The sequence below is a fragment of the Pyrgilauda ruficollis genome, unplaced genomic scaffold (genome assembly GCF_017590135.1).
Source record: "Pyrgilauda ruficollis isolate IOZ18807 unplaced genomic scaffold, ASM1759013v1 scaffold28, whole genome shotgun sequence".
In the NCBI taxonomy this organism is placed as follows: domain Eukaryota; kingdom Metazoa; phylum Chordata; class Aves; order Passeriformes; family Passeridae; genus Pyrgilauda; species Pyrgilauda ruficollis.
In genome coordinates, this window is record NW_024524155.1 from 5,242,929 (window position 1) to 5,270,768 (window position 27,840).

The following is a 27,840-nucleotide window of genomic DNA, read 5'->3' on the forward strand; positions in this document are numbered from 1 at the left end:
AATCCAGGTGGGTTTTGAATGTCTCCAGACCGGGAGACTCCACAACCTCCCTGGGCAGTCTGTTCCAGTGCTCTGCCACCCTCAGTGTAAAGAAGTTCTTCCTCACGTTGAGGTGGAATTTCTTGTGTTTGCCCATTGCTCCTTTTCCTGTTGCTGGGCATCATGAAAAAGAGTCTGGCACCATCCTCCTGACACCCGTGTTTGAGGTGTTTATATGCAGTCATGACATCCCTCTCAGTACTCTCCAGACTAAACACTCCCAGCTCCCAGTCTCTCCTAAGAAAGATACACCAATCCCTTGGCCATTTTTGTGGCCCTTTGCTGGACCTTCTCCAGTAGCTCCTTGTCCTGGTACTGGGGAACCCACAACTGACAAGGCACTCCAGATGTGGCCTTACTAGGGCGAAGCAGAAGGGAAAGATCACCTCCCTCGACCCACAGACCACTGTTCCAATGCACCTCAGGATACCACTGGCCTTAATACGAAGTTGTTCAACCAATCTTATCTCAACACCTAAGGCCCCGTGATTAAACTGTGAATTTTTTTTAACATTATGATGGTATTAAACAGAAAGTCTGCACAGCAAACTGAACGAGTAAGTTACAGTGAAATTACCTCCATGTGATGAAAATCAATGCAGAATCTTCAACATTATAATGGATTAGTAATAAGCCTCATATATGAAACAAATGCACATGCAAGATAGTAAATGAAGTGGCAAACATTTTTAAATAACATCTTTAATTAAAGTTTTTGCAAAGGCAAAATATTAAACTTAAAATAGGTCTTAGTACATCAAAATACTAAGTTCTCTAATCGTATTCCAAGCATGGCCTTTGAAACATAATATCCTGTATATCACAGAGGAGCAACCTTGATCTGCAATTGTACAGAATGAATTTTACAAACATAATAAATATATTTACCCCCTTACACATAACAGTATATGTACAACAGCAGTTGACAATAGTAGCTCAGAACAGCAAAAAAGGATAGTCCCCCACTCCATAATCTATTGGTACCCTATGCACTCTGGAACATGTCTCATTGGATGACTGTACATATAGCTAACCCAAGGTAGTTTTTCCTGTTTCAGAAAGCTCCTTTTGTTCCACAACATCTAATCCACCAAAAATAATTAAAAAACACACTGCATGAACTGCCTGAAAAAAGTAGACGACATGGAAACCAATGTACTGGTTTTTACACATTTCCCAACCAATCACAGCAATGGGAAAACGAGACTTTAAATGCCAGACACCAATACAGAACACGATGCAAGTTTCTTCATCTTGTATAGTCACTAATCTCGAAGTCTGAGAAGTACTCTAATACCAGATGGGGGTGCATTGGTGGTGTGGGATGGCACACAGTAAACCCCACGGTGCTGTGTAAGGCAGCCCAGTATCAATCCAGTGTGCGTTGCCCTAAAACCACTGTTCATTTCCTGGACATCTTATTGCATTCTATTAGGAAGCTTTTGCTTTGGGGGAAATTCTGGGGGACTTTATTGTTTTTAAAGGAGCTTTTACAAATTGAAGAGATTAAATCAATATGAACTTCAGTTAACAAGGTCTCTTAACTCTTTCACTGAAATTGAGAAATTTTACTCTGGTAGTGTTATCTGGTAACATAATTACTACTAACTGTCAAGAGGTGAAATTATTTTCACAGACTCAATGAAGTTTACTTTAACACTCCTAATTGTGCAGCAAAAAGTTAAGAAAATATTTATTTAAAAAAAATCAGTTACATGACACAACATGTTTTTTGCTCTCTTCTAGAAAATGTGCTTCAGAATCACATATCAATCCTGGAAATAAACTCGGACCACAACTGTCACTTTAAATAGTGTTGAGAAAACTGAATGATGTTTAAATGCAAGTTGTGAGTACAATGCAGGAACAAGGAATATGAAATCTCAAAGAAATCTTGTTGCTAACCAGCAACTGAGGGGGAATAAAAACATATTTTATTTAAATAGTCCAATAAAGTTCCTTATGTGACTAAATTCTCTATTATCTCCGCAAAGAAAACTTTTGTTTTCCACTTAGATGGTTTTAAATGATTGCACACACTGAAACCTAACAGAATTAGCGCAAAAAAAGTTGCTTTTCTGATTGAAGCACTGCAGGAAATTTACTCTCTCAAGAATCATTGTCATACTGGCAAAACAGGTATTCTGCAAACTGAAAAGGCACAAGACTCAATTTTGCCCAGTTGCTCTACAAGTTTCCATCAGCCATCATGGTTATAATTCTGAAGTTATCTTCCCCACTTTTTTCCATCATAAAAAAGGTGCTCCATTATCTGTGCAAATTTTAACATAAGCCCTCTTGAAACCATTAATTGTTTCCATAATACTGAACTATTTAAATTGGAAAAAAAAAGCGCTATTGCTAAGGGGGAAAAAAATCACTTATGAACATGGGAATCCTTTGCCCTCTGAAAGGAATGGTTTCTTTTGAACCTAATGAAATGGTCTGTTCAGTTATATAGTTAAAACCATGATTAAAAATTCAAGTATAATAATAAAATTAAGCAAACTACATTCTTACAGCAAGCTGCTACAATAAAATGAAATTAAAACATGCTTTTTGACTTAAAAAAAGGAACACTTGATGTAGCAATAAGAGCACAGTTTGGTATGTGCATGGTTTGACTGGCTTTCCCAAAACTTCACAGATACTTGTATTTGAAGACAAAACCTATCTGAAAAGCATACCATACAATTAGCTTGCAAGAGGCTATGCAAGTTCAGAAAGCTTCTAACATCCTTCAGAACAGACTAAGCTTATTTACCTTTAAAGTCCAGCTACCCTTTAAAATAGAGAGGCTATGCAGCTTCTAGTATATGCATGTGGGTGAAAAATATCACTAAATTGTATGAAAATAAAGTGTTGTATAAGTAAACTGGGTTCCAATAGTACAAAAAGGAATCTATAGCTAAAGGGATGTTTTTTCCTTCTATTGGTTTGGTTGTGCAGCATTATGGGAATTTTTCTGAAATACACTACTTAAGACTTATTGGTAACAGACATGGAAAAGGTGAGGGAAGGAATTAGTTGGTATATTATTGATTTCCTTGCAGTTGTACATAGAAGTGTCAACAGTGGTAAAAAAATAAAATATCTGTGTTGTTCAGAAGAAAGCAAACACCAATCAGTTTGAGATACCCTGAAAGCCTCCAGGTAAAAATGCAGTCTAAATGATGATTCCATTACTGAAGAATCAATTAGAAGAATCATCAATTAACTTTTCATAAAGCTTATGAATGTAGATGGCTTTCTAACAGCCATATGGCTCTACACATAGCCTACAGGCAGTTTCAGTCACTATCAATGAGAGAGCAGGTGTACAAAGTCACAGCAATAAAACCTTCTTTACAATTTGTTGTGATTTTTCTACATACTACTGAGACCACAAATGCACTTGGAGGCAAATGAATCAGAGAATGAAAATCAAAGCAGTTGTTACATACTGCTGAAATACACTTGTGACTTTGTTAAATAATGTTTAAGATGTCTCATTCTCAAGCAAAAAATAAAGTCAGAAATCATGCCTGCTTTTCATGGTCTTACCTAATTCAGCAAAAATTATCTTTGTTGTGTCCTTTTTTCATCATCCTTTCAAGCACCCAACAAAATGCAAATTTTTTTTGAAATGGTGAGCCACATGAACATTCCTTCCTCAACAGTTTCTGAAGTATAATGCCCATTCCCTCTCTTTGTTCAGAAGCAACTGCATTTCCAAAAGCAGGGTTTGCAAGCATGGCCCTATGCAGGAAGAAAAGTTCTTCAACTTCTGAGGTGAGAAAGGGAAGGAGGGGGGAATAACTTTGTTGCTTTTCACAAATTGAACACAAAAAAAAAAAACAAAACAAACACACAATAAAAAAGGCAAGTGAAAAAAGTGACTACACAAGGTTTAGTGCATCTGACTGCTTGATTTGCTGTAACCAAGACAGTCTAAAGATACTCTAACAAAATTTGTGTTCTTAAAAGCTGTGCAGCTCTCTTCATGAAATTATACGCCATCTGGAAACTTTAGAGAGATTAACTGCTGAAGGTAATTTCTGGCTATACTTTTTAGTAAAGAAAATCTTTGATTAAGAGTTGCAGCCAGGATGTTAGAATTTTTATGTGATTTTCTGTATTAAAAATTTAGTCTTTCGTGTGGTCTGTTGAATTATTTGTGGGTGTCTGGACTACAAACACAGTAAGCAGGTAAAGGAATGCATCTATTATGGCATTACCTAGATATTAGATTCAAAAGGTCTCCAAACCCTTTGAAAAAAACGTTTTTGTTAAAAAATCAAGGGAAACTTACTTGTTTCAATCAGTGATGCTGAATCACCACAAAACAGCAAGAATATAATTAACAAGTTAAGCAATCTGACTTTTGTGGGGGATGAGGTGCTTCAAATTTGAAAAATGCAGCCCTAGATAAAACCTATCACATGAAATTAAAATAATTTTGAAACATAAATCATTTTACCATTTTGTAACTGCTAGGAACAACCACCTGTTTATGGGGAATGGCATTGAAAACAACAAATAGATATAATAATTAATGAGCATATCAGAATTAAAAATATTTTCCTTATACAAGTTATTTAAAATTTAACACCTTAATTCTTACCCTTCTGTACAAAGCTTGCACGCGGTTTAAGTAAGATTCTGACCATCCTCACTACCAAAAGGAAGTGTTCAAAGCAAAGATTTGTACACACAATAAGCATTTTCAGATTATTAATCTATCAAAGGGAATAGTTCCTTCAATCAGTGGAAGAAGTATTTTAAAATCTTAAATCAAGGGCAGGGGGGACAAAGCCTTACATGCTAAATACCAGCTGTAGGTACCTGTATGTAGAATTGATAATTAAGGTATTCCTAACACACAAAACCAGCTCCCAGACAATGCTATAGCTGCTACAGTCCATGGCTTGCTCATCTGAAGTAGTGTCTTTGTTGCCACATTTTACCTTTGTTCCAATACTTTTGTTTATTTCTGATGTGCAGATACACATTTTGATTGGAGTACATATCCAAGTCTCAACATTTCCTGCTTTTGTTTTGTTTTTTTTCCTTTTACAGGGAGTTCTTTTGTTTTGTCTTTTTAAAACTTCACCATTCTGCGTCCCCAATGGCTTTGGAAAATACATAATCTCTTCCATTAAGATTCATGATGCCATCTTTGAGATGAAATTTCCATTTGTTTTTACTTCTGTGAATCTAAAAACAGGGCAAAAACATTAACCTATTACTCTGCATCAGAAATGGACAATAATGCATAAGTAAATTATAAGGGCAAGAAAAATAAAAGTAACTATTAGACATACATTACTAAATTATTTAAAATACTGAGTGCCACATCCAGTGTTTCCTTAAACTCCTCCAAGGGCAACGACTCCACCACCTACCTGAGCAACCCATTCTAACGGTTTAAACAACCCTTTCTGTAAAGACACTCCTCCTGATGTCCAGCCTGTATGTTTCATTTAAAACTAAAGAAAATTGAACAAAATTCAGCCTAAAGGTAGAGGAGTAAACTTTGGCAAAATTAAAAAAAAAAAAAAAAACAAAAAAAACAAACCAATAAAACCCCACCACCACATACTGTAAGCAAAGAGCAGACAAGTACTTGCCATCTATCAAAAACTGCATCTGAAAGACCAAAAGATCACCAGATGACCAGATACTCAAAGAAAGCAAAAACTTTTCAGAAAGCTGAAATGCTGTCCAAAAGGAAAGGCTATCATAAACCTTTTGCAGATGGAACAAAGATGCAATTCTAGACCAAAGATGGTCTTCTTCTAAAGTTAAAATTTTACGTAAGTCATAAAAATAGGAAACCCTGCTGCAATTTTTCAATTTTTTATCAAGCATAAAGTCTCACCATCTACCATTAGTGCTGTAGAAACAGTAACATGTCACCGAACAGCTATGACCATATCACTCTACTCATTAGTACATTTCTAGTACTGCTTGATCTGTTCTCACTTTAAGCTAAAGAAGAGACAGCCAGTGGCAAAAGTTAGTCAGCAAGTAAATGAACAAGGAAAGGTCTGGCTTATATACACTCTTTGCCCCACTGAATGGCATTCCACAAAAAGCCGTCATCAGAAGCATTTGAGCTGCCATGAGGTTAGAAGGAAGGTCCTCAGATGAATAACTGAATAAAGATGAGAAAACACAGATAAGATCAGTTTCTACAGCAAAATGAGTTCATTCCAGCAAAAGTTTGTGCTGGTTGGAGCCTACACAGTTTAAGAGCTTACTAAGGATCTGAAAAATGACAAAATGTACTGATGATACAAAAAAACTAGTCACTGAAGAGCTGCAGAACGATGTTACTGCCCTAACTCATGTAAGAAAACAATGGTGGCATTCAAGGCATATGAAGCTAGTAACAATGGGAAAAAAAATCAATTTCAATTTACATGGACAATGAAAGTAATGGGTTTGAAATAACAATTGCAAGTCAGGAATGAGGTCCCAATATTCTAAGACCTTCTCATGAGAATATCAGCTCTATGTCCAATCGGGCCGAAAACATACACGAACTAATGCAGAACATTACTAGACCAGCAAATAAATTGAAGTGTTACCTGTGCTCCTCCCTAAACCTTATCTACCCTTACAAGTAAGATACAGAAAAATCTAACAGATCTGCAGAATGAAAGTAAGAGCAATCAAATATTTGAACAGCAATCAAATATTCGAATCAGGTACAAGCAACAAAGTGCAGCTCTGATTTCGAAGGCATGACTGTGGAGGGTGATGATCATCTGCAGTATCATAAACAGCACCAAGAAAGCAAAAAAGAAAAGACTCTTTAGAACTAGGAAGGACCTTATGAAACTAACAGGTTTACAACCGAGGTGATCCTCCAGACATCACACATTTCTAAAACTTCTTGTCGTAAGGCAAAATTTTCAAGGATTCAAAAATAATCAAATTGATTTCTAACAAGTAGAGGAAAAAAATCCTCTGTTGGCCATTTGAGAAGAAGGCACTTTCTCTTCCTCAAGAGACAGTTCACAGAAGGATGGCAAAAAGCTCTACATGAACACTGCCACCTGTCTGTTCTTGTCTCATAGTTCCAGAAGTATCCACCATCAGCTGATGCAGGACACTGGGCAGGAGGGAACTGCTCAGATCTGAACTGATTCTATGTACTTTAGAGACAAACTGAATAATGCTTTCTTGAAAAGAGACTGAAGTCCTTTCAGAGTATGTGGCACTGGAAGCTAACGACAGACACTGCTCCCTACCAAGTTCCCATTCCTAACTTTTAAGAGGGTGAGGATTTCAGAGTAGTTCCTGTTGCTCAGTTTCAGCAGCCCCCAATAAGCTTTTCTATCTGCTGATCTGAGGTCCCTCACTGTTCCTCACAAATTGCCTCAAAACAGTTTTGGATTACAGTCTAGAGAAGACAGATGGCTGGGATGTAGGTCTTAAATTCTGTGTTGAATCTGATGGCAAGTCTAAGCAGAGTCTGAGCATAACTGAAGACTCGCTAACCCAGCCACTCTTTGCAATACAGGAGCTTAACAGCTTTTTTTTCCCACCACTTCAAAAAGGATCCCTATTCGTTGTAGTCAAATTAACCAAGTACAGGACAGGAAAAAGGAAAAAAAATCCACACCACATAATCAGTGTACTATCTCAGCCAAAAGATTCTGATATTGTCTAGACACATTTAAAAAGTTTCCAGCACAGATGAATCCAGGGAAAATCTGATCCCCTGTAATGCCTAAATTCTTGCAACACAGTTCAGCAGAATTTAAAGCAAAACAAGCACAAGCATTCCACACAGCCGTTTGATATAGCACAATGCATAGCACAGAAAGAACATTCTTCCCTTGTAACCATCCTATCATCCAGAAAAGATACTTATAGTGATCAAGGAACAGTTTTCCACAAGTCTAAATCCTGAAGACTACTTTTCCTGCTTAGAGCCACAATAAATGTACAAACTTAACAACAGTTCACCTCTCCTGGTCCCAGAAGACTGCCCTTTTATTAAAGGGCACAAAAAGACTACGAAGAAAAATAACATGCAGACAAATTTTTTTAAGCTTTGCCTATTACCAAGTTTAGTACAAACATGGTACACAAACCTGTTTTAAAAACAGTAGGTAATTCTTACATTTCCATTCACATTATAGTCTGTATAGATCTACCTGTACTTAGCAGTTACTAAGGTACTACTTTAAAATTATAATTTGATAGTAAGAGCAGAGAAAGTAAAACTCTTGGATTGTTTTCTGTAGAGATTTACCTTATCATACTGGCACACAACAACATTTTCTGTATCAAATAGTTCTTGTCCTTCCTCATCACTGACATCATCTTCACTGTTCAGAGGTTCCTGAAAGAAACACATGCAAGAAGTTGTAATGGCTGGCAAGATTAGAGCAGTTACTTCAATTCTTAGCATGAAGCTACAGTGTTGTCAATGAACTACAGGACCCAAAATGCAATATCAGACTTTCCAACAGAGTGCTGATGCTTCCTACTCCCCATCCTCAGAAGACACCCATATGAATTTTAGTCTGGAACTTCAGTGTCCAGGCCAGATTCTAAGCACTGCAGCCTTTTATCACTACAACTATTCCATTCTTGCTCCTTCACGGCAAATGTTCATGTAAAAGTATGCAGGTTTCCATTTTTGTAAAGCATCTAAGCAGTGGAAAGGTGACATCAAATGTGAATAAGCCATGGAGTTGTATTTTTAAGGGCACATAAGAAGTGATGTGACCATAAAAAAAACCCAGAAACTCCATGTCTTATTCACATTTGATGTACTAAAACTGAAAACAAACCTCAACATACACACTCTTATGTGAATAATAAACACTTCAACAGCTAAAACAACCACTAATAAACACAGGACAACAAATATACTTCCAAATATATAAGCTAAATGGAGGAGATGCTAGTGAGAGAAGAAGGTGTACCAGAGGTCCTAATTCCATTCAACGTAATTCCATGTTTAACTGAGTTGAAAATCTCCAAGGAAGTGATCCACTCAAAGCATCTGCTGAGGAGCAAAGGAAGCAAAAACCAGCAGATTTCTGCCATGATGATAATGAAATCTTGGCATATAAAAAATTCCCTCCTGAACGTTAGCATTAAGCTCAAGGAGCACTTAATATTTAAGAATGATAACTAATACTAAATAAGATTAGAATGTTAATTAAAACATTCAAACTGACATCAGTGCTTTTCCATATAATGGAAAAGTGACATGAACCCAACCTGTAATTTGTAACAGAAAAATAGTGTTAAGACACCACTGTAAATGTACTACAGAAAATCTGATTATTTACAAGTTTTACCCGCATATCTTGCGTGGGTGATACACACTGTGAATTACTGTTCATACTAGCATTTTAAATGGAAACTAAAATAATTGGAAAGGCTGTAGAGAAGTTTGGAAGTAATCTGGGAGTTCAAAATGCTTCTTAGAGACAGATTTAGGGAGTACCAAGCTTCCTGTCTGAGACTAAGTATCAGTACTTTTAACTTAGTAGTATTTCCCCACCCTCTACCCATTTTATACAATTTCTTATTCTTGTAAGGCTTTTTGGTGCAACACACCAAAACTCAGTAAGAACCACTGGCTGCAGTCCAAAACCAAGCCAACTCAAAGACAAAATTAAGCACACACTATTTAAGAGTAGTATGCCTGTTTCTGTCTCCTTAGTTTATTAAATCAAGATAAGATGTGTTTCTAGAAGATGCTTTATAATCAAATTTGAGTGCTCAAGCTTGCTCCTGTGTAACAAAAAGCAGTAGAATAGCCAGTGAGACACAGGCAGGCCACATCTGTTGGTCTCATCACTGAGCCAAATGCTGCTCTCCTTTTTGTCTATCTTAGCACCCAGCTTTTGTATACACTTGGTCCCAAGCGGAGTTGACTACTTCTGTTTGCTCATGACTTCGCGACTGACCTCTCCATAACATCAAAAATATTCCTACTGAAGTGTTTAAATGGTGCTGGTCACAGCTAATTTTTGCTGTGTCCCCCACACCCTCCCCAGCTGCACTGCTTTGCTAATACACACCATTTCTACAACTTCAATAAGGGTAAAAGTTATATTTTCAAAATTACTGAAGTAATTGTATTATTTGATAGACAGTTTTCTTTAAAATATCAACAAAAAAATTGAAACACAACCATAACATCAAGTTTACCTCTTCAACTTGGCCATCTTCACCCCCATCTTTTTCTTTCTCTTCCTCTTCATCATCATCATACTCTTCTTCCTCATCATCCTCTTCTTCAGACGATGTGTCCCCTGTTCCATCAACTTGGAGAACAAGTGGTGCTTGTGGTTGTGCCTGTTGCTGCTGTGGCTGCTGCTGACCAGCTGCAGGAATCTGTGCTTGAGCTGGTGTAGGGGCAGCCACTGTTGTAGGTATAACTTGAGTTTTATTTCCTGTAAACAGGATCTGCTGAGGCTGAATAATCACTCCTGTCTGCTGGGAAAGCCCTCCAGGGAGAGGAGCCAAAACCTGATGGAATATCACTGTAAGTACTGTGGCTGCTAACGTGACACACTACCACATCACAGACTCAAAGGAAACAATTAAAGCATATCAATCTGACCTGAACTAATTACAAAAAAGTTACAAATATTCCACCTATATTAGGTACATAATTTCAGTTCTAATCCCATACCTTCTTGCACTACTTATTAAATTTTCTGCATTTTAAGGCAAAATTTTAAAAGTCTGTCCATTCTAAAACCTGAGCACTACCACCACACCTGAGTTCCAAACACAGCACTGGAATGTTTTAATTCAAGTAAAAGATTATTTTTATAAAATCTTCTTTATAAAAAAAAATTAAACTCTTCACAAATTGTTAGTCATTCTTAAGCTGTACAACTGTGACACTATGACAATGTGTGACTTTGTTAAATTCAATGCTAACAGAGTCTGGACACACAGCTGACCTTGCTGATGAACAACAATCTTTTAAAACATTGTATTCCCTACTAAAATACCACATTTTATTCACGACTAAAATAACCAAGGAGTGTCAGTTTTAGGTATTTCGTTCTGCCTGTTAGGTTACTCAGAATCGTTTCAATTAATTTAAAAGTACGTAGACTAGGATTATGCACATAATATAATTCATCAGGAGATGCACAAAACACATTTTAAAGTGCAGCCAAGCAATATCTGACAGGAATAAGTGACATTGAAAACAACATTCCAAAATTGTTTATTATAAAGAAAAAAAAAAAAAAACCAAAAAACCACAAAACCAATAACAAAAAAAAAGCCCGCCACACTTGACACAACTTTCTCTTTTTTTAAATTATACTGTTTCTGAGTTTGTGTTCTAGTTCAACTTGTTCACAAAAATGCAAGCACCTTTAGTAATTACAATAATGTTTTTTTCTTCCAAGTGTACCTATTCAAAAAAATCTCCTTTACCTGCTGAATAACAGGTGCTTGTACTCCACCAGGCTGCATTTGGGGTATAACCTGCTGCTGTAGAACCACTGGCTGCTGTGGTTGAATAATATACTGAGCTCCATTTGCAGTTCTAACTACTTGGAGGATCTGGCCTGTAGTAAAATAAGTATCAAATTAATCAAATGTACAAGTTCACTTTTAAAATTATGTTAGTTTAGCAGTTCATTTCCTGGAAGAATACAATGCCAATTAAAAGAGAGACATACTAAAATGATTCACTTTCATCAGTGAAAAGACAGTATGCAATTGCAGCTGTGCCAGAAACAAAGAATAGGGTTGTTTACCATCTAAATATGATCATGAGGTATGCAATCCAAAAATAAATTTACTTTCGCAGGCCACAGACTAATCCTTTAACACAGCACAGTATTTCAAATAATAGCTCCCATTTATGAGCATACCTGTTTTAAAAGATAGATTTTACACTGGAAAGACAAATTATTGTAAATCAAAACAGAAGTACAGATATTCACAACATAAAAATTCTATCCACTGCAAACATTGTATTTCCAGGGTCCTGTGAAATGATGATCTTTCCTCAGAATTTTTCCCTTCTGATTGCCACATTGCAAGAAACTCCTCTGTCCATAACTTTCTTTACAATATTATTTGCAAGTGTTTTTTGGAAAAAAAAAATCCTTACACTTATTGTGCACCTCTCCTTTCTGTTCCTACAATGCCTGTACTTGATTTCCCTTTTACCATTTTATACCCTTCATCACTTAACAAAATACATCCAAGATGCAAACACACACTTGCAAATAGCCTGAAATTCTGAAAAGAGCTAACATACTCCGACATTAGTTTTCACATTTCTTATTAGAAAGGTGGAATAAGAAGAGAGAAGAAATTAAATTAGATAATCCAGAACTTTATACATTTCCCTCAGATGGTTCTCCTGTTCTCACTTAACAGCAAAACACAAAACCCTATTTACTGAAACAGTTAAATGTACCTGAAAGAAGGGACTTCCCCAGCTCTAGTCTAAGTCACTATAAATATTCAAAACTGAATTATTACTACAAAAGTAACAAATGTAGGCTGCAGCGTATTCTGTGCCATAACAAACATAGATGTGATTCCTTAAAACTGAAGATTTTCATTTTTAGAACAGCTGCACATTTAAATTTTACTTCAACTATATACTATTAAACATTATAGTGTTTATAACAGCAGGGTTAAGTCCCAGGTGATCCCGATCACAGGTGAATTACTTCAGCAAAAGCAGCAACAAGATCTAGAAAATGAGATTTCCTAGGGCTTTCTTTACTTCCTGTGCAGTATAGGCTATAATCAGGTTTATAAAATCAACATAATATGAAAGTACGTGAAATATCAGATATGCTGCTCATCAAAGTAACACATAATTATATTCTAAATGCTCGGCATAACAGTATTTAGAAGTTATAAATATGAAATAAAGCTAGCCAAGTTAGAAATTCCATTTTTCATGCTTAGCAGGTATGAAAAACCTTAGGATATTACTCTTCTGAAGTCACAAAAGTAGTGATCCTACTTCATAGTAGCTCAGTACCTGAGCTTGGATCACACATCACAAAACTCAGAAATACACAAAGGGGAAAGACAGCAACACAATCCCTGTGCATCTAGAACTTCTCTGAGTGGGAAAAACCTAGAGAGGCTCTAACCTACAACACCATTAGGGAAGAACCACAAGATTCCTAAAAAAGTCAGTGAGTAAAAAGTGCAGGAATCAAGTAAAGAGACTGCACTACCTTGTTAGGGTGGATTCCCAGATCCTGCTTTTTAGCAGTAAATAACAAGTAGTAAGGCCCAGAATGCTTCCCTCTAAAACCCCCTTAAAACTATAGCTTGTTCTCAATATTAAGAGTTACCTGAATTTGTAAGTATCTGCTGAACTGGAGTAACACCAGCGGGGAGAGCCAATGTAGCTGCAGTGGCTGCAGCACTCTGAAATACAGGAAAAGCATTTTAACCACAAACGTAATATTGACAGTGTTTTATCTCACAACACACTGCCTGAACATACCTAATTTTTTATTGCTGTTAACAGTGTTTGCACACAAGTTCCTGCGCTATTAAAATGCAGACACTTCAACTGTACATTATATTACATATAAAAATGATGTTATTTTTCTTCTCTAACAGTAAGAAGACTGAAGCAAAACCAGTAAATATCACACCCTAATGCAACTGCATGTGGTTTCTTGGTTTACCTGCTGAGCTTGCCCTGCCTTCTCTGCTGATCTACTTAAACAGCACAACACTGCATTGCTCATGTGGCAACTTCAGTTACTCTTTTTCAAAGCAGCTAAGGCCATGGGCCTAAAAGTCTGAAGGAACATAAGGTACTGACTGAAGCAACGATTATGTTTGCCTGCCTTGTTTTCACAAGGCACAGCGATCAGGTTTGCACTTTTCTTCATTCTGTAAGTGATTTGCATGTCAAGTCCCACATCACACAGCTCCTCTCAGTGAACCTACACATACTGTGTACTGACTATTCACAGAACGACTCATTTTTTTCTCTCAAGACAGCTGGTGCAAAGAAAAAGTGGAACTATCAATGAGTAATTATTTGAACCTGCAAGGAAACAGAATTTCAACACAATTATGGGAGCTCCAAACACAAAAATCTGTATTAAGTCCTTAACTTGCAGAGGATGATGGACTTCTCTAGAGGCCCCACCATTTCAAGCTTCAACTTCAGCTGCCACGGAAAAGCCTACCTTCCTCTACTATAAGGGAACCATGGCCAATTATTCTTTGTTACTGAAAGGATTTAAACTTCATTACTGGGTAGAGTGCATATTTCCTGTTTAGAAGAAGCAGGATCTCCCCATACCGTCTAGTCAATGTAACAGCTACACCTCCCAAGATTAGCAATCACCACACAAAACTAAAATATGCTTTATGCATCCTCACATCCCAGACAAACACAGATGAATGAAGTCTCATTACTCTCTGCCTTCCAAAATACTCAGTCTGTCAGATCCCCTCTTTCATATAAACTCAAATGTTTCTAATAAACAATATTTCCAAATTGATTGTAACTCTTTGTTGAACAGTAGCTCTCTGTGGTATACAAAGCCTCAACATTTTGACAGCAGTAGAGTTTAAAAAGCTTGGCATACTCACTTTTTTTTTTTATACCTTGAGATAACTGAGACAGTTAAAACACATTTAACTGTTGGATTTCTAAAGTTACAAATCCCATTGAAATGGTCGTCAAACATAAGAAAAAGGTGAATGTTTATGTGCTCTTGGCTTGTGGGTAAATCATGCTATTCAAGTAACAAAGTTCAGGCTCTTTTCTGTAGCAAGATCAGCAGGTAATGGAAAAGTAAGAAAAGGATGTTCCAGCTTCAAAACTTGTTGCATCATGAAACTTTGCTTCATGGGCTTTTACCATAGAAGCGGTCAAATTCTGGTCATAATACACATAACTAAACTTATATTAGGGGTTGTCTTCAAAGCTTTGCAAACAACTTATTTCTCTTTAAATTAAGCCAGGGCCTTTAAAGCAAGATAAGCAGTATTAACCTCTAGAGATACAGAGTATCTGTACAGCAAGAAAACTGTACATGACCAGAGTCAGTTCTATATGCTGTTATATAATTAGTGAATGAAATTACTGTGACCAGCAAAGATCTACACTAAATGCTAAATCCTGTCTCATTTAACATAAACCTAAATTTCAATATTTAATGCTTTTTTTCTGCATCTAGCAAATACATTGTGCTTGCATCAGTTACTGGTGGTGTATTGGTATATGAGCATATCATCATGGAGATTCATACCAGCAGTATTCCAATTTCTGATTTAAAAAAAGGTTTGGTTAAATATATTTAAACAGAGGATCAAAGTAAGTCCTAGATTTGTTAGCAGAAGTTATACATCACTGTTCCTAGACTGTTAAGCGCAGCAACAAAACTCAGAAAAGTGGCAGACAGGTTTACCAGGGTGCCCTAAATTACTTTTAAGCATCTGATGACTAATAGAGATTTGTATTTACTGTTTAATCAAAACAATTTACATAATGACAGTGTAAGCCTGCATAAACTTCTTCTCTTACCATGCCTGATGCGTTCATATGTGGTATCAGCTTGGAATCTGGCACAATAACCTGCTGCTGAGGTGCTAGAAATGAAAAAACAGCATTAAAGAAAAATACACAATCTGCCCAAATAACATCCAAGCCAGAGCAACTTAGAAAGATTATCCCCTAAATGTCAGCTGAGCCTCACAACAAAAACAAATACTAAGCAGTCTCTGGTCTTAGTAAGTTTTACTTTCAAGACAATATTCAACAGTAGCTCTGAGGGGTGATAGGATTATTTTGCCTTTACAGATCTTATTTCAAAGGCTTCAGTTACCTGTTCTGTATCTAGGTAAAGCAAGACTGAAAATGTATTTCTGAAATTAAAGGTATTAGTCAGATGTTGATAAAATTTATGATGCCCATTATCAGAGTTCTTAAAAAACAAGAACTCTTAAAACAGACTTAAGTAAGAATTATTCCAAAATGAAAAGTAACAGGATGCTGCAGTTAGCTTGAGCAATGCACAGTCAGTTATGCTTTAAGCTCATGATCTTCACTGTCTTTCTAATGCAGCAGAAGCAAATGAAATGTGATAAACCACCTCTCCTACACAACAACACAGTTTTGGTGTGCTAAACGAAAGGCTAGCTAAACTATAACAACAACCTCTTGATCATTTGGAAGTGTATATGGCCAAGTCTATGGAACAAGCAGGTTGCCACTGCTATTACCAGTGACAGTAAACTTCAAAGTGACAGAGCAATTTGAATTAATTTATGATTGACAAACTATTCTCCATCCAATCCTTTAAACAAATGACACTTAAGAATATTAGGAGTAAGAGTTTCTGGGAAAGATTCTGGGGTAGGAACCCTCAAAACCTGTACAGACATCTGAGGGCATCTCCAATTTTCAGGGAAATGAAGGAAGGCAAAAGATTTCCTTAATCTCAAGAACCTGTGGCAGGACCACAGAAAGGACAGCAGGAATCACCATCCTGATCCCTCCCTGGGAATGGACCATGTCATGTGAAAAGCTACTATACCATCTCCACCATGGAACAGGGAAGTCAAGTAATTCAGAAAACTACGTCTCTGTGATGGAAGTGCTTTGATATCCTAATTTCATTTAGTCTCCGTGCTATGATTTCTTTGCAAGCCGCAACAAATCAGCCTGAAGTGTGTTCCCACGGGCAGGATCCTGCCTTCCCTGGAAGCACAGGGAACACCTCCATGTTCCAGCGCAGGGATCGCGGGCCAGCGGAGCCGCGGCTGCTCCGCCAAGGGGCCGCCAGAGGGCGCGGTGAGCGGCCGCCCCCGCGGAGGCCCCGAGCCTTTGCAGCCACCGTGTTTGAGAGCCTTTCATCTCAAAATTAATTCTATCCCAACGCACAGAACTAATTTATGTCTAGCCAAAATAAAAAGTACTATAAGAATAAAACAAGCAACCAACACCCATCTTTCCCTCCCTGTCAAAAAAGTGCCCCAAACCAATCACAAAAAATCCAACCAAAACAACATCACGAAAAACTGATCACATTAGTTCTATACTGTGTTGAATACATGGTGGTTGGGTTTTGGCTGGTTTTGGGGGGAGACAGTGAGGGATATCAACTCATATCTCTCTTTCGTGCCTATGACAACACTGATTTTCTGATCCATGAAATCTGACAAGACAGCTGAAGTCTCTGACTACCACACGTAAGTATTTTATGTCACAAATGTAATACACTGAAAACTCAATCAAGCCTTTCATAGGTAGCAGATATGTTTACTCAGCATATATGCAGTAAAATCCAGTAGTATTCATCTCAGTTTTCAACTGAAATTATAACTGCTGAAAAAATTTTTCATTAAATTATCAATGAACACACAAGACAGTTATTACAAGAAACAATACTGTTACACCTAGCTAAAATATAACTTGTACATCCACATCTACACAATGTGCAATCTTTTACGACCAAAAGAAAAATCTACATAGACTATTATACAAGTATTTTTCATGTCCTAGCATTGAGTTATGCTAACCAATAATGGTTTTTTTAATCAATTTGCTCCTAATTCTCATTACCACCTCATGACTAACTGTCAACTGTTTATATTGGCTTGAACTCAGAGCTGCCAATGGAATTTTGAAAGTTGTGCATTCTGAAGGCATGTTATGTTACAGATGACAGAAGAATCTTGCTTTCTCAAAATCTTCTAAAGAATACGACTTAAATACCAAAACACTTTTCCCCCAGCTTTCTTGACCCACTGAATGGAGACCAAGTAGAAAGACAGAAAGTTAACCACCAGACAAGCATCCAGACCTAGATTTAGAATATGCTAAGGAGCTTGGACTAACTTCAGAGTGTTTTGCCAGCGTTTAGAGATTAAGTCTGACCTTGCTGAGACGCTGGAATAAGGACCTGTTGTGGCTGAGACTGCTGCTGCACAGTCTGCTGCGGCTGAGGTGTGTGATGATGGTGGTGATGATGCTGCTGTTGCTGCTGCTGTTGTTGCTGTTGTTGCACCTGCAATAAAAGCTGCTGCTCTTCTGAATGGAAGCCATCTACAGCCTTAGACTGCATCAGCTTGTTCTCCCACAGCTAGTTTGGAAAAGGAAACAAAAATATCTGTGTATAACTTTTACTCTAGAGGATTTGTAACAATATAATGACAGTACTCCAAAACTGAAGTTCACTGCTTATTTTGTCCAAAAAGCCCAAAAAGCCTTCAGGCATATAGAGATAAAAGATAACTCCACAGAGTTAAGAAAAGAAATTAAATATCCCTTGTCAGTCCAAGATTAAACTTTAACATTCTTTCTTTTTTCCAAGTGTGGAAAATTCATAACAACCCTAATGAAGCATGAATTGAGATAAACTGGTAACTTTAAATAAGACTTCAAGTTTTTGATCTCCCTATACTCCTTCTTTCTTGCCTCTTATCACAAAAATAATTCTTTAATACAGCTTTCCTCAAGCCATTTCTTCTCGGAACTCCTCAATAAAAGTTGCTTAAAGACTACTGCCTCCTACAACAAAAGCTACCAGTATACTGAAGATAATGCCTCTCTACAATAATTCATACAGTTTCTACCACAATATCAAATTCAGCTTCTCCAGCCCTACAGTTCTTCATGTCAGCTGACATGTCTCCAAAGGACAGACACAGATGCAAAAAAGCAGCTCCTGTAAAAAGAGCAACACGAGTATTCTGTAATACATCAGAGTCTAGAAAACTCTGGACTCATGATTTCAAAATCTGCTTAGAGCTCCTCTTCAACACTTCATTTTCCTTCTTGTCTCTTTCCCCATTAATTTTTTCTGACATCATTTGCATAACACATCTGTGACACAAATACCATAGCACTTTTTTAATAGCTCTCACTGTGTTTCCACCAAGACAGGTCATGGTCTCATGGAAAAATTCTTCACCTGTTTCTGTCTAGTCAAATTCAAAATTTGTTTCCCACTCCATCCATTTTTTTAATACTTAAGAAATACTGTAGATGTGGGATACCATGCTCACTTGACAAAGATTATATAAAAAATCATCTACTTTCCCAGTTTCCCTTCTTTTTGCTGTTTTTTTTTTGCCATTTTTTTGCCTGCTTTTTCCCTTCCCCTATGAAGGGCTTTTTTTACTCCTGAAGAATTTGAAGAAAGCTATAGGAAACCCACTAGAGCAGGTTAACATCCTGCCTTTGTTATGGACCTTTGATTCAAACCCACTTCATGTAAAACAATTCTGAATCAGAACTTCAGGCAAGCATAAGGCACACAGTGCGATTTATCACGTACCAATCCCCCGAATGACAATACTTTTGAAACTACAAACCATACATGCAAAAATCTGACAATGTATCTAACAATGCAACTCTTCTTCAGAAAGACAAAAATGTCAAGCAGGGCAGGCATTTTATTTTTCCTGCAGAGAAACACTAAGAACTACGTGTCTCTAAAATAAATGTTTTGGGTTTTTTTTCCTTTTTTAGGGATGCAGTGTTTTGGGGATCAAAGTAACACTGCATTCAGATGACTGCTACCAGATTAGGGAAAATAACAGGGTGAGCAGATCTCCCTATAAAACAGTGCAGTTCAAATGATATGGGGATACAGATATGCAGATTACAGTGTTTAATTAAGTAAAAATTAGTACTTCTACTGTGAATAACAGTAGCCAGATTTGGAAACAAATGCTGTGTTGGTCTATCTAAAAAAACTTTTCAGTTCCACTTACTGTTTTGAGTTCCATAAGAACTTGTTCATCCACTCCTTCATCCAGAAAAACTTCTCTGACATCATTAATGACATCTTCAATTACAGACCTGTACAATTTAGGCTTTGAAAAAAAAACATTAATTAGTCAGAACTGTTTTGAAAAAAATCTGTCACTTCAATATTAAAAAAAGATTTCCCCCCAGTATTTCAGAATACACCACGTTTCCAAGTGACTGAAATATCCAGGTAGGTATAAACCAGGAAGAGCAGCTCAAACAAGGTGAAACGCGAAGGGACCGCTCATAATATTCTGTGACATACCTACAGCACAAGTTACCAAGCCATGAAGAGTATAATTCAAAACAGAGACAAGGAGATTGTTTTCCATTCAGTTAATTTGTTTTCTGCTTGAAAAATGCAGATCCTAAACAGGCAAAAATGCTGAGATGTGTGCAAAATGCATTAAAGAACATTCAAAGTTTGAAAGTATATTAAAGACAGGAAAAGAAACTTGTTAGTACTTGCACCAAAAATGGCTCAGAATGATCTTGAGCTGAAAAACACTGAAGGCTCAAAAAACTGGAAGGATTCATGTGAACGTCCCATTCTTCCTTAAATACTTGTTTTCAGAAACTCCTTAAGACATGATACTAGGTTAGACAGACTTCTGTTTTCAATCACTACTTATGCTTTTACATTTTAAACTTTTCATGGGGAGATACTAAAAATATGTTATTATCACACTGCTTTCACACCTAAACTATCAAAAAAAGTAAACTGTCATTTCACTTTAGGTTACCAAAAGAGATTCTGGAGCCTCCATTCCTGCAGACACTCAAAAGCCATCTGGACATCATCCTGGGCTCTAGTTGGCCCTGCTTGTGCAAGGGGGTTGCAAGAAGACCTCTAGAGGTCCCTTCCAACCTCAACCATTTTGTGGATTTTAAAATGAAGGTACAATTTAAAATAGAGAGTGTAAATATTTAACATTATCAATTAAAGCACAACATTTAATTCATAAAACCACACAAGAAGTGTGCACATGCTGTACCTTTTAAATAGTACAGCTCAGACCTTTCTCTGTATGTATGAACCTCAATGGGATTTTGGCTAGGCTGTGCTATCTAACTGCAAGGCAGCACTACAAGCTGTAAATTATGGTTGATAATCTTGCAGCCTGTGAACCACATATACTCCACTGCCCAAGGTTGCTACTTGGGCTGCGGGTACACCAATTTTAAACTATGAGAAAGTAGCCACAACTTTCTCTGAAGTATCATTCTCCTTAGCCCCACTGCCTAACTCCCTCAAGCAACAAATCCTGACTGATGCCACACAAATCAAATATGTTTTATATATGGAAAAGAATCATCCTGTACCAGTGCAGTGGGTTTGGTACTCCAGGAAGGCTGTGCCTCCAATGCACACACAGGAAATCTGCGTAAGCACATAGTCCAGAGGTGCAAGAACTACACAAATTTACTTAATGCACTCAAGCATTTATTTTATAAACAGACATTTTCTTAATGTATTCCAGAAGTGCTGAATTTGTTACAGACACGCTAAAAATTGTATTTCACATGTAATGGAATTGTTATGCCTAAATTATGGAACAATGTAGGTAGACTAGTAGCCCATGATTTACTAATCCAGGGAAAATCTAAGTGGTCAATAAGCACAAAAAAGAAATTTAATATCTTTACTTTTAGATGTAGAGGGGGGAAAAGCAAAATAAAACTTAAGAAAATGCATAAATATTAAAAAAGGAATAAAATAACATATCTGGAACCTAGAAATAAACAGTCTGATGGCTGCCTAGTGCATTATGCCCTTACTGTTTAAAAAAGCTCTGCATTGGAGCATGCTCAAGTTTTTGTTTGTTTGTTTTGTTTTTTTTTTTTACAACCCCTGCCCCAACCCCTTCCCCCTCAAAAAGAAGTACATAAATAAACCAAAAAAATCTCAGCAAAACCCAACAAAGCACTCCATGTTGTTCATCACATTTTAGCTTTAAAACATGCTGCTGCGAATCAAGTAGCTGAAATGTTATCATTCATCCTTTTACTACTGGTCTTTCCAAAAAAAAAAAAAAAAAAAAAAAATCACTACTAGAAATTTCTGGCTTCAAGTAACAGGAAGTTTGCCATCCTTGACAACTACATTTATGGCACCTATGTCCACAACTTTACTTCTTCAAAAAAACCAAAACATACCATAGTGCATGCTCTCTTATCCAGGTTTGAAATACTGCATTAACTGAGTTTATAAACATTGAAACAGACTTTCAAAGCCAGACTTCTCTTGAGTGCTAGTATTTTAAATCTGTGTAATAACTCAGAAATACCAAGCATGATTAACAGGATTATTTTTCCACTTAATTCATAACATGCAAAAAGACACTCTACCTAATAACATTAAGCCCTATTATTTCTATAATTAAATAAATTGCATGAAGCTTATACAATTCAACTAGCATGGACATACTACTTAACCTATTCCATATATTGTTCCTTATTACATTAAAAGCATCTGTTCCTTAACGCCAAAACCACATTCTGCAAATAAATATGCTTAACCTCAAGCATGTAAGTTACTTTATTTAAGTCAAGAGAGCTACCTGTATGCCTAAAATTACAATCAAAATTCCTGCAGGATGGAGGGTGCATTTCCTCCTTTAATCCTCATCTCCCTAAATTACCATTAGGTCTACTTTTCTAATAAAACTGATTTTACACAAACAAGACCTAGCAATTTCCACCAGTAGCAATTTCCACCAGTATCTCCACAGTTGGGTATTTTTGTAAGGTTTAGTCACAAAGCCTTCTGAGCCTATAAAGCCCTAGAAGAAAGATACCAACATTCAGATACAACAAATTGACTCCACAGCCCAACAGTCTGCTTGGGAATTTCCTTTTTTCCCTAGGTAGGTAAGAGAAAAAACAAGTTCAAGCAATTATTGGTTTCTAGTGTCCTGCATTAGCTTAGCAAGACCTCAGAAAGGCAGGTTAAGAGCACAGATGTTCACTCTGCCATTGATGACACAGGATCCTTTTGCACTACTTCCAAGAGCCCAAGCAAGCAGGCAAGTGCCCTGAAGAGGACAGTCCTGCAGGGCTGGAGTGAGCTGAGTGCCCTGTGGTTTACCCAGCCCACCAGCAGTCTGTGCATACATGCGCCCTTCTACATGAGCCTCACAGGGCACTGGATCTCAAAATGGGTTAGAATTTTCCAACCGGTTCTAATCACACAGTAATATACATGATACACTCATGGCTCTGTGATTAGGAGGAAGAAAAGAGAAAACAAAACATTTGCAAGCCTATAATGAAACAGTGTCTGTCTCACTTTACTTATACACATTTACATAATACTCAGGAATACCCTGTCCAGTTGAAATTCTCTTTTGTACGCTCCTACTGAACATCCAGCCAAGGTGGAACACCTCCCACACTGAGGGCAGCAATGCCTTCAAGAGACATTCACAGTGGAATTCTGAAGAGTATCTCAGAAAGCTCTTTTCCTACCTCACAAGAGGCATATGCAGTAAAATTACAAAACAGTCTTAAGTTGCAGACTTTAAAAGAAAGCACACTGTACTGTTTTCAACATACACTAAGTGTTAGCTTTAAGCATTATTTATATTATGCTGAAGCTGTTTATATAAGCCATCTAAGAGTCTGAAGTTGAATGACAAAACTATTTGCATACACAGCTTACTCAAAAAATAAACATGGTAATACAATTACTGAATAAGTCTAAAGATGGCATAGTAAGTCATCTTACTCAGTAATGAATAAGTCTATAGATGGCATAGTCTAAAGATGGCATTTGCTTTCCAGTAAGCTTCTGCATTCAGTCAGAGAAAGCAATGCGAACAAATGGAAACTTTAAAGATTGCTATTAAAATAATTGTGCTTTCATCTGGTTTATATTAAAGTGCCTCCCTCATAAAGAGTACATTGCTGTAAATGTCAAGCTCTTTTAAGAGCAAAATACTCAAATCACTCTTCAATAAACACTATTCCAAGCACTTACTACAGATTAAAGACAACAATTAAAATTCCTGATTTATTAGATGCAACCACAAACACATAGACCAGATCTGGAATCTACTATTTCCCCCTCCAGGAACATAAGGGAATGATTATATTTTACTTTCTCTGTGCATCTTGAAAAGAAAACTCTTGAGTATGGTGACACTGCTACATGCACACTCCAAATCCAGGAGCAACCAGCAGGCTATTTTAAGAAATGCCACATGCCTTTGGGGGCTTACACTTCCTACATTCCTTCCGCTTCAAGGCTACAAAAACTGCAATCCTCTGTAACTATTATCACAACACTTGGGATTTCAGCAATTTGGGTTTCCAATAACCAAGACGTTATGGAGACACAGACCACAGCATGCTTTGTACATTTGACAACAGTTTGTTCCTGGTTGCTTCTGCAGCTCTCTCTGAAACATTGCTAATCTTTCTCCCAGCTGTACAGTTACCACTGTAAGCTGGCCACAGGCAACCAGCAGAGAACACTGCAAAGGTAACTACTTCTAGTCACAATTACATCACAGACGTGCATAAAAAAGTAACATATATAATCTACATTGTAAGCATCAATATTTGAGCTTTTTTTGTGTTGCTCTGGACTTTCACAAATATATTACCTTTATCACCCATAAAATCTTATACTATATATAACTGTTAACATCTAATATTTGTCCTTTATTACAGAAAACAGATTTCAGGCAATTCAGATTTGATCAGATGCTGACGTGATGCTATTGACACATGAGGCTCCCAGTCCAGCTTCCTAAAGTCACATGGTTGCTGCATTTCAAAATGTTGCTACTAATCTTTGGCAACCCTTGACTAAGTAATATATTTCTTGCTACTGAATGAGACCCAACTTGACAAAATTGTACGAGTTTACTACTTAATTGAAAATTAACCTAAAGCATACCTATCTGAAGCAGGCTCATTTTGAGCTTGGTTTTTACTATTCCAAACATTGACATCTTTCAAAAGAACTTCCAGTACAGAATTACAGTGAAAGAAAAGAAATCTTAGTAAATTGTTGAGTCAAAAATATTTACAAGTCCTCTGGAGATTATTCAACATACGTATTTTTTTGCAATTCAGTACTACCTCAGTCAAGAAAGAGGAGAAAAACCTCTAATTTAGTACACAGAAATAAAACATTTTCTTACAATAAAAACACAAATCAGTAAGTCCATAAACAGGACAAGTAAGATGCAAATCACACGCATTCAGTATGCATCCTCCTGGGTAACAGGATGCCCTCTGTGTAACAGCTGACTACTTTCCTAAAATTTTCTGATACAAAAGCTGACAAAATATCAAATGAAAGATGTTTTCTTGCAATTGCATAAACCTAACTCACAAGCATGTCTCCAACGTTTCAGATTAGGAAAAGAAAACTAAGAAACTAAGAAAACTTTGTGTTTTCTTTTGTATATTTTGTAGTACACCAAATACTGTCATGAAACTAAGTAGCAAAAATTCTAAAACCACTGCTCTGCCTGGAATGCAATAAAATATTTGTACAACTTTGGCATCAGAAACACACATAAATCATTGAGCAGCATCTGCAGCCCATGACCCACGCATAAAACTTGAATATTTACTTCACTTTTGGGGAGACAGCTGTAGTCAGACCCTGGCAATGCGCCATAAAATAAATACCACAACTCTCCTTGATACACTGGGTAAGAACCGTTTAAACACTCCTTTCCCCACGCAGCAGAAAACCTACTTTGAAGACTTTACAGGAGAAAAGGAACGTGTGCGAGCTGTACGCCAAGGACAAAAAAACCCCAAACCCTAAACAAACAAAAACCCCACAGCAAAACCCAAAACGAACCAAGCAAAATAAATTAAAAAAAAAAAAAAAAAATAAAGGGTAGAACAGATTCAAATGCAGGAGCAGATGAAAACTGTCTTTGTGCAATGCGTAGAAGCAAAAGAAAGCCCATTTACACGGGCTAGGAGACACCCTCGCACCCGCAAAGCACCACCGCTCGGCAGCCCGGTGGCGACGGGGACGGGCGGCGCGGAGGGAAGAGAAACCGGTGGGCAAGGCCGGTCGGGATCCGAGGGACAAGCCGCCCGTCTCCCAGCCTCCGCCGCGGACGCATGCACCTCCCAGCCCGCGCTCCGCGGCTCGCTCCCTATTTAAAGGCTGATGTGGTGTTTAAATGGAGAGGCGGTGACGTGGGGCTGGAAAGCACCTTCCCATCCTAGCAGAGTCTATATTAGAGAGCGGCAATAGCGCTATATAAACAGGGCAGCCACAGGGAGGAGGAACACAAGGAGCAGGGAGGCAGAAAGGCAGGGGGAAGCCATGATGGATCTGAGAGCCACAAACAAGGGGGCCGAGCCCGCCGCCGGGACGCCGGGTTTGTCTCCTCCAGCGCTTCGGGGCGGGGGTCGCGGCCGGGGGCGCGCCGGGGAGCGGAGCGGCGGCCGGGGGGGCTCGGTGGCAGCGCAGGTCTGTGTGACTGCTTGTTGCAAACCTCTGTGAGTACAAGTGCAGCAGCGAGCCACCCGCCAAGGTGCAGAAAGCACGAGAAGGGAAGGGGGGAGAGGTTTGGGGATTTTTTTCTTTTTTCTTTTTTTTTTTTTTCCTTCGTTTTCTCGTTTTAAAATAAATACTGCCTCGCTTGCCAGAGTTGAGGGCTTTCACTCGGCTTAGCCGATCCGGCCGGAGTGGGTTAAGTGCTTTTCAACCATCGTCTCCTTCTTACAAAGCAACATAAAATGGCTCCAGCGGAGCCCAGGCGGGCTTCCCCGACACCGCAAAACCGAAACCTGGCTCGGGCGCCCCTTCCCCTCGCCTCGGGGCGGGCGTTAGCGCCCGCGCTCCTCCAGCTCTCGCCCCTTCCCCGGGCGCCTCCCGCCGGCGGCGGCGGCGCCCCCCGCCCGACGGCCCTTCCTTCCCTTCCCCGCCGGACCCCCGGCCTCCCCGCGGGGCCGCCCCCGGGTCCCGCCGCCTCTCTCCCCGCCGCCGGGCGCCACAAGTTGGCTGCCGCCGCGGGGGCGAGGCTGCCCCGCGCCCCCCGCCGCCCCTACCCGCCGGGGGGCCGGGACCGCCCGAGGCGGGCGGCGGGAGGGAAGGGAGTGCGGGGGAGGGGGCGGCGGGCCCCGCCGGCCACCTCCGCCCGCGCTACCCCCGGGGCCCCCCTCGCCCCCCGACCCGGTCCTTACCACGGGGTTTGTGTTAGTCGAGCTCGCCATGTCCCGAGCCCCCCGGGACGCCCCCAACCGCGGGGGGGAGTCGCCCCTAAAACAATAAACCTGCCCGGCTGCGTCCCCCCAGCGCCCGCGCGTTCCGCCCCGGCTGACGGGCGGCCCCGCGGCCTGTGCCGGGCTCGCTCGCGGCCCCGGGGCTGCAGCCGCCGCGCTGCCGCCTCGCCCCTTTATATAGCGCGAGTCGAGCGCTGCGCGAGCGGCCGGCGAGCGGGGGACGCGGGCGGGGGGGCGCGAGGCACCGCGAGAGCTGCCGCGAGACCGCGCCGGGACCGGAGGCGTCACGTGGGGCGCCCCGCCCCCGCCGCCATGACATCTACCGAGGCGGAAGTGGCCGCGCGAAGCGGTGCGGTCGGGCCCTATCGAGGCGGAAGTGTCTTCTCTTCTCTCCGGAGTGCCGGCCCCGCCCCGCGTGTGATGTCACGAGGCGCGCGCGGCCGGCGGCGGTGGGCGGGCGTTCCGTGGGCGCGCGCGAGGCGGGAAAGCGGAACCGTTTAGTTTGGAAAAGATCTGTGAGACCGTGGAGTCCAACCAATGACCGGGCACCACTGTGTCAGCTAGACCAGGGCACTAAGTGTCACCTCCTTAAACACCACGGGTGATGATCCCACCACCTCTCTGGGCGGCCCATTCCAATGTCTAATCACCTTTTATGTGAAGAAATTCACCCTGATGGTCAGACTCAACCTCCCCTGTCCTCCTGTCCTGTCGCTGATTGCCTGGCAGAAGAGGCCAATCCCCACTTGCCTGCAACCTTCTTTCAGCGGTTGTAGAGAGCAAAAACCTGAGCCTCCTTTTTTCCAGGCTCAACATCCACAGCTCCCTCCACTGCCCCTCATCAG

At 39.3% G+C, this 27,840-nt stretch overlaps 1 protein-coding gene across 1 annotated transcript; it reads right to left on the reverse strand.

Annotated features, from left to right (window-relative positions):
• Positions 1-725: 725 nt before the first annotated feature.
• On the reverse strand, positions 726-27,281 carry GTF2A1 (general transcription factor IIA subunit 1). Its single transcript, XM_041472018.1, has 9 exons — positions 26,957-27,281; positions 19,753-19,854; positions 17,912-18,116; positions 15,557-15,621; positions 13,356-13,431; positions 11,458-11,591; positions 10,207-10,527; positions 8,288-8,377; positions 726-5,235 (listed from the first exon to the last, which is right to left on the reverse strand). Exons 1-9 carry the CDS (start codon positions 26,984-26,986, stop codon positions 5,128-5,130), a joined length of 1,131 nt encoding a protein of 376 aa, XP_041327952.1. The 5' UTR covers positions 26,987-27,281; the 3' UTR covers positions 726-5,127.
• Positions 27,282-27,840: the final 559 nt, after the last annotated feature.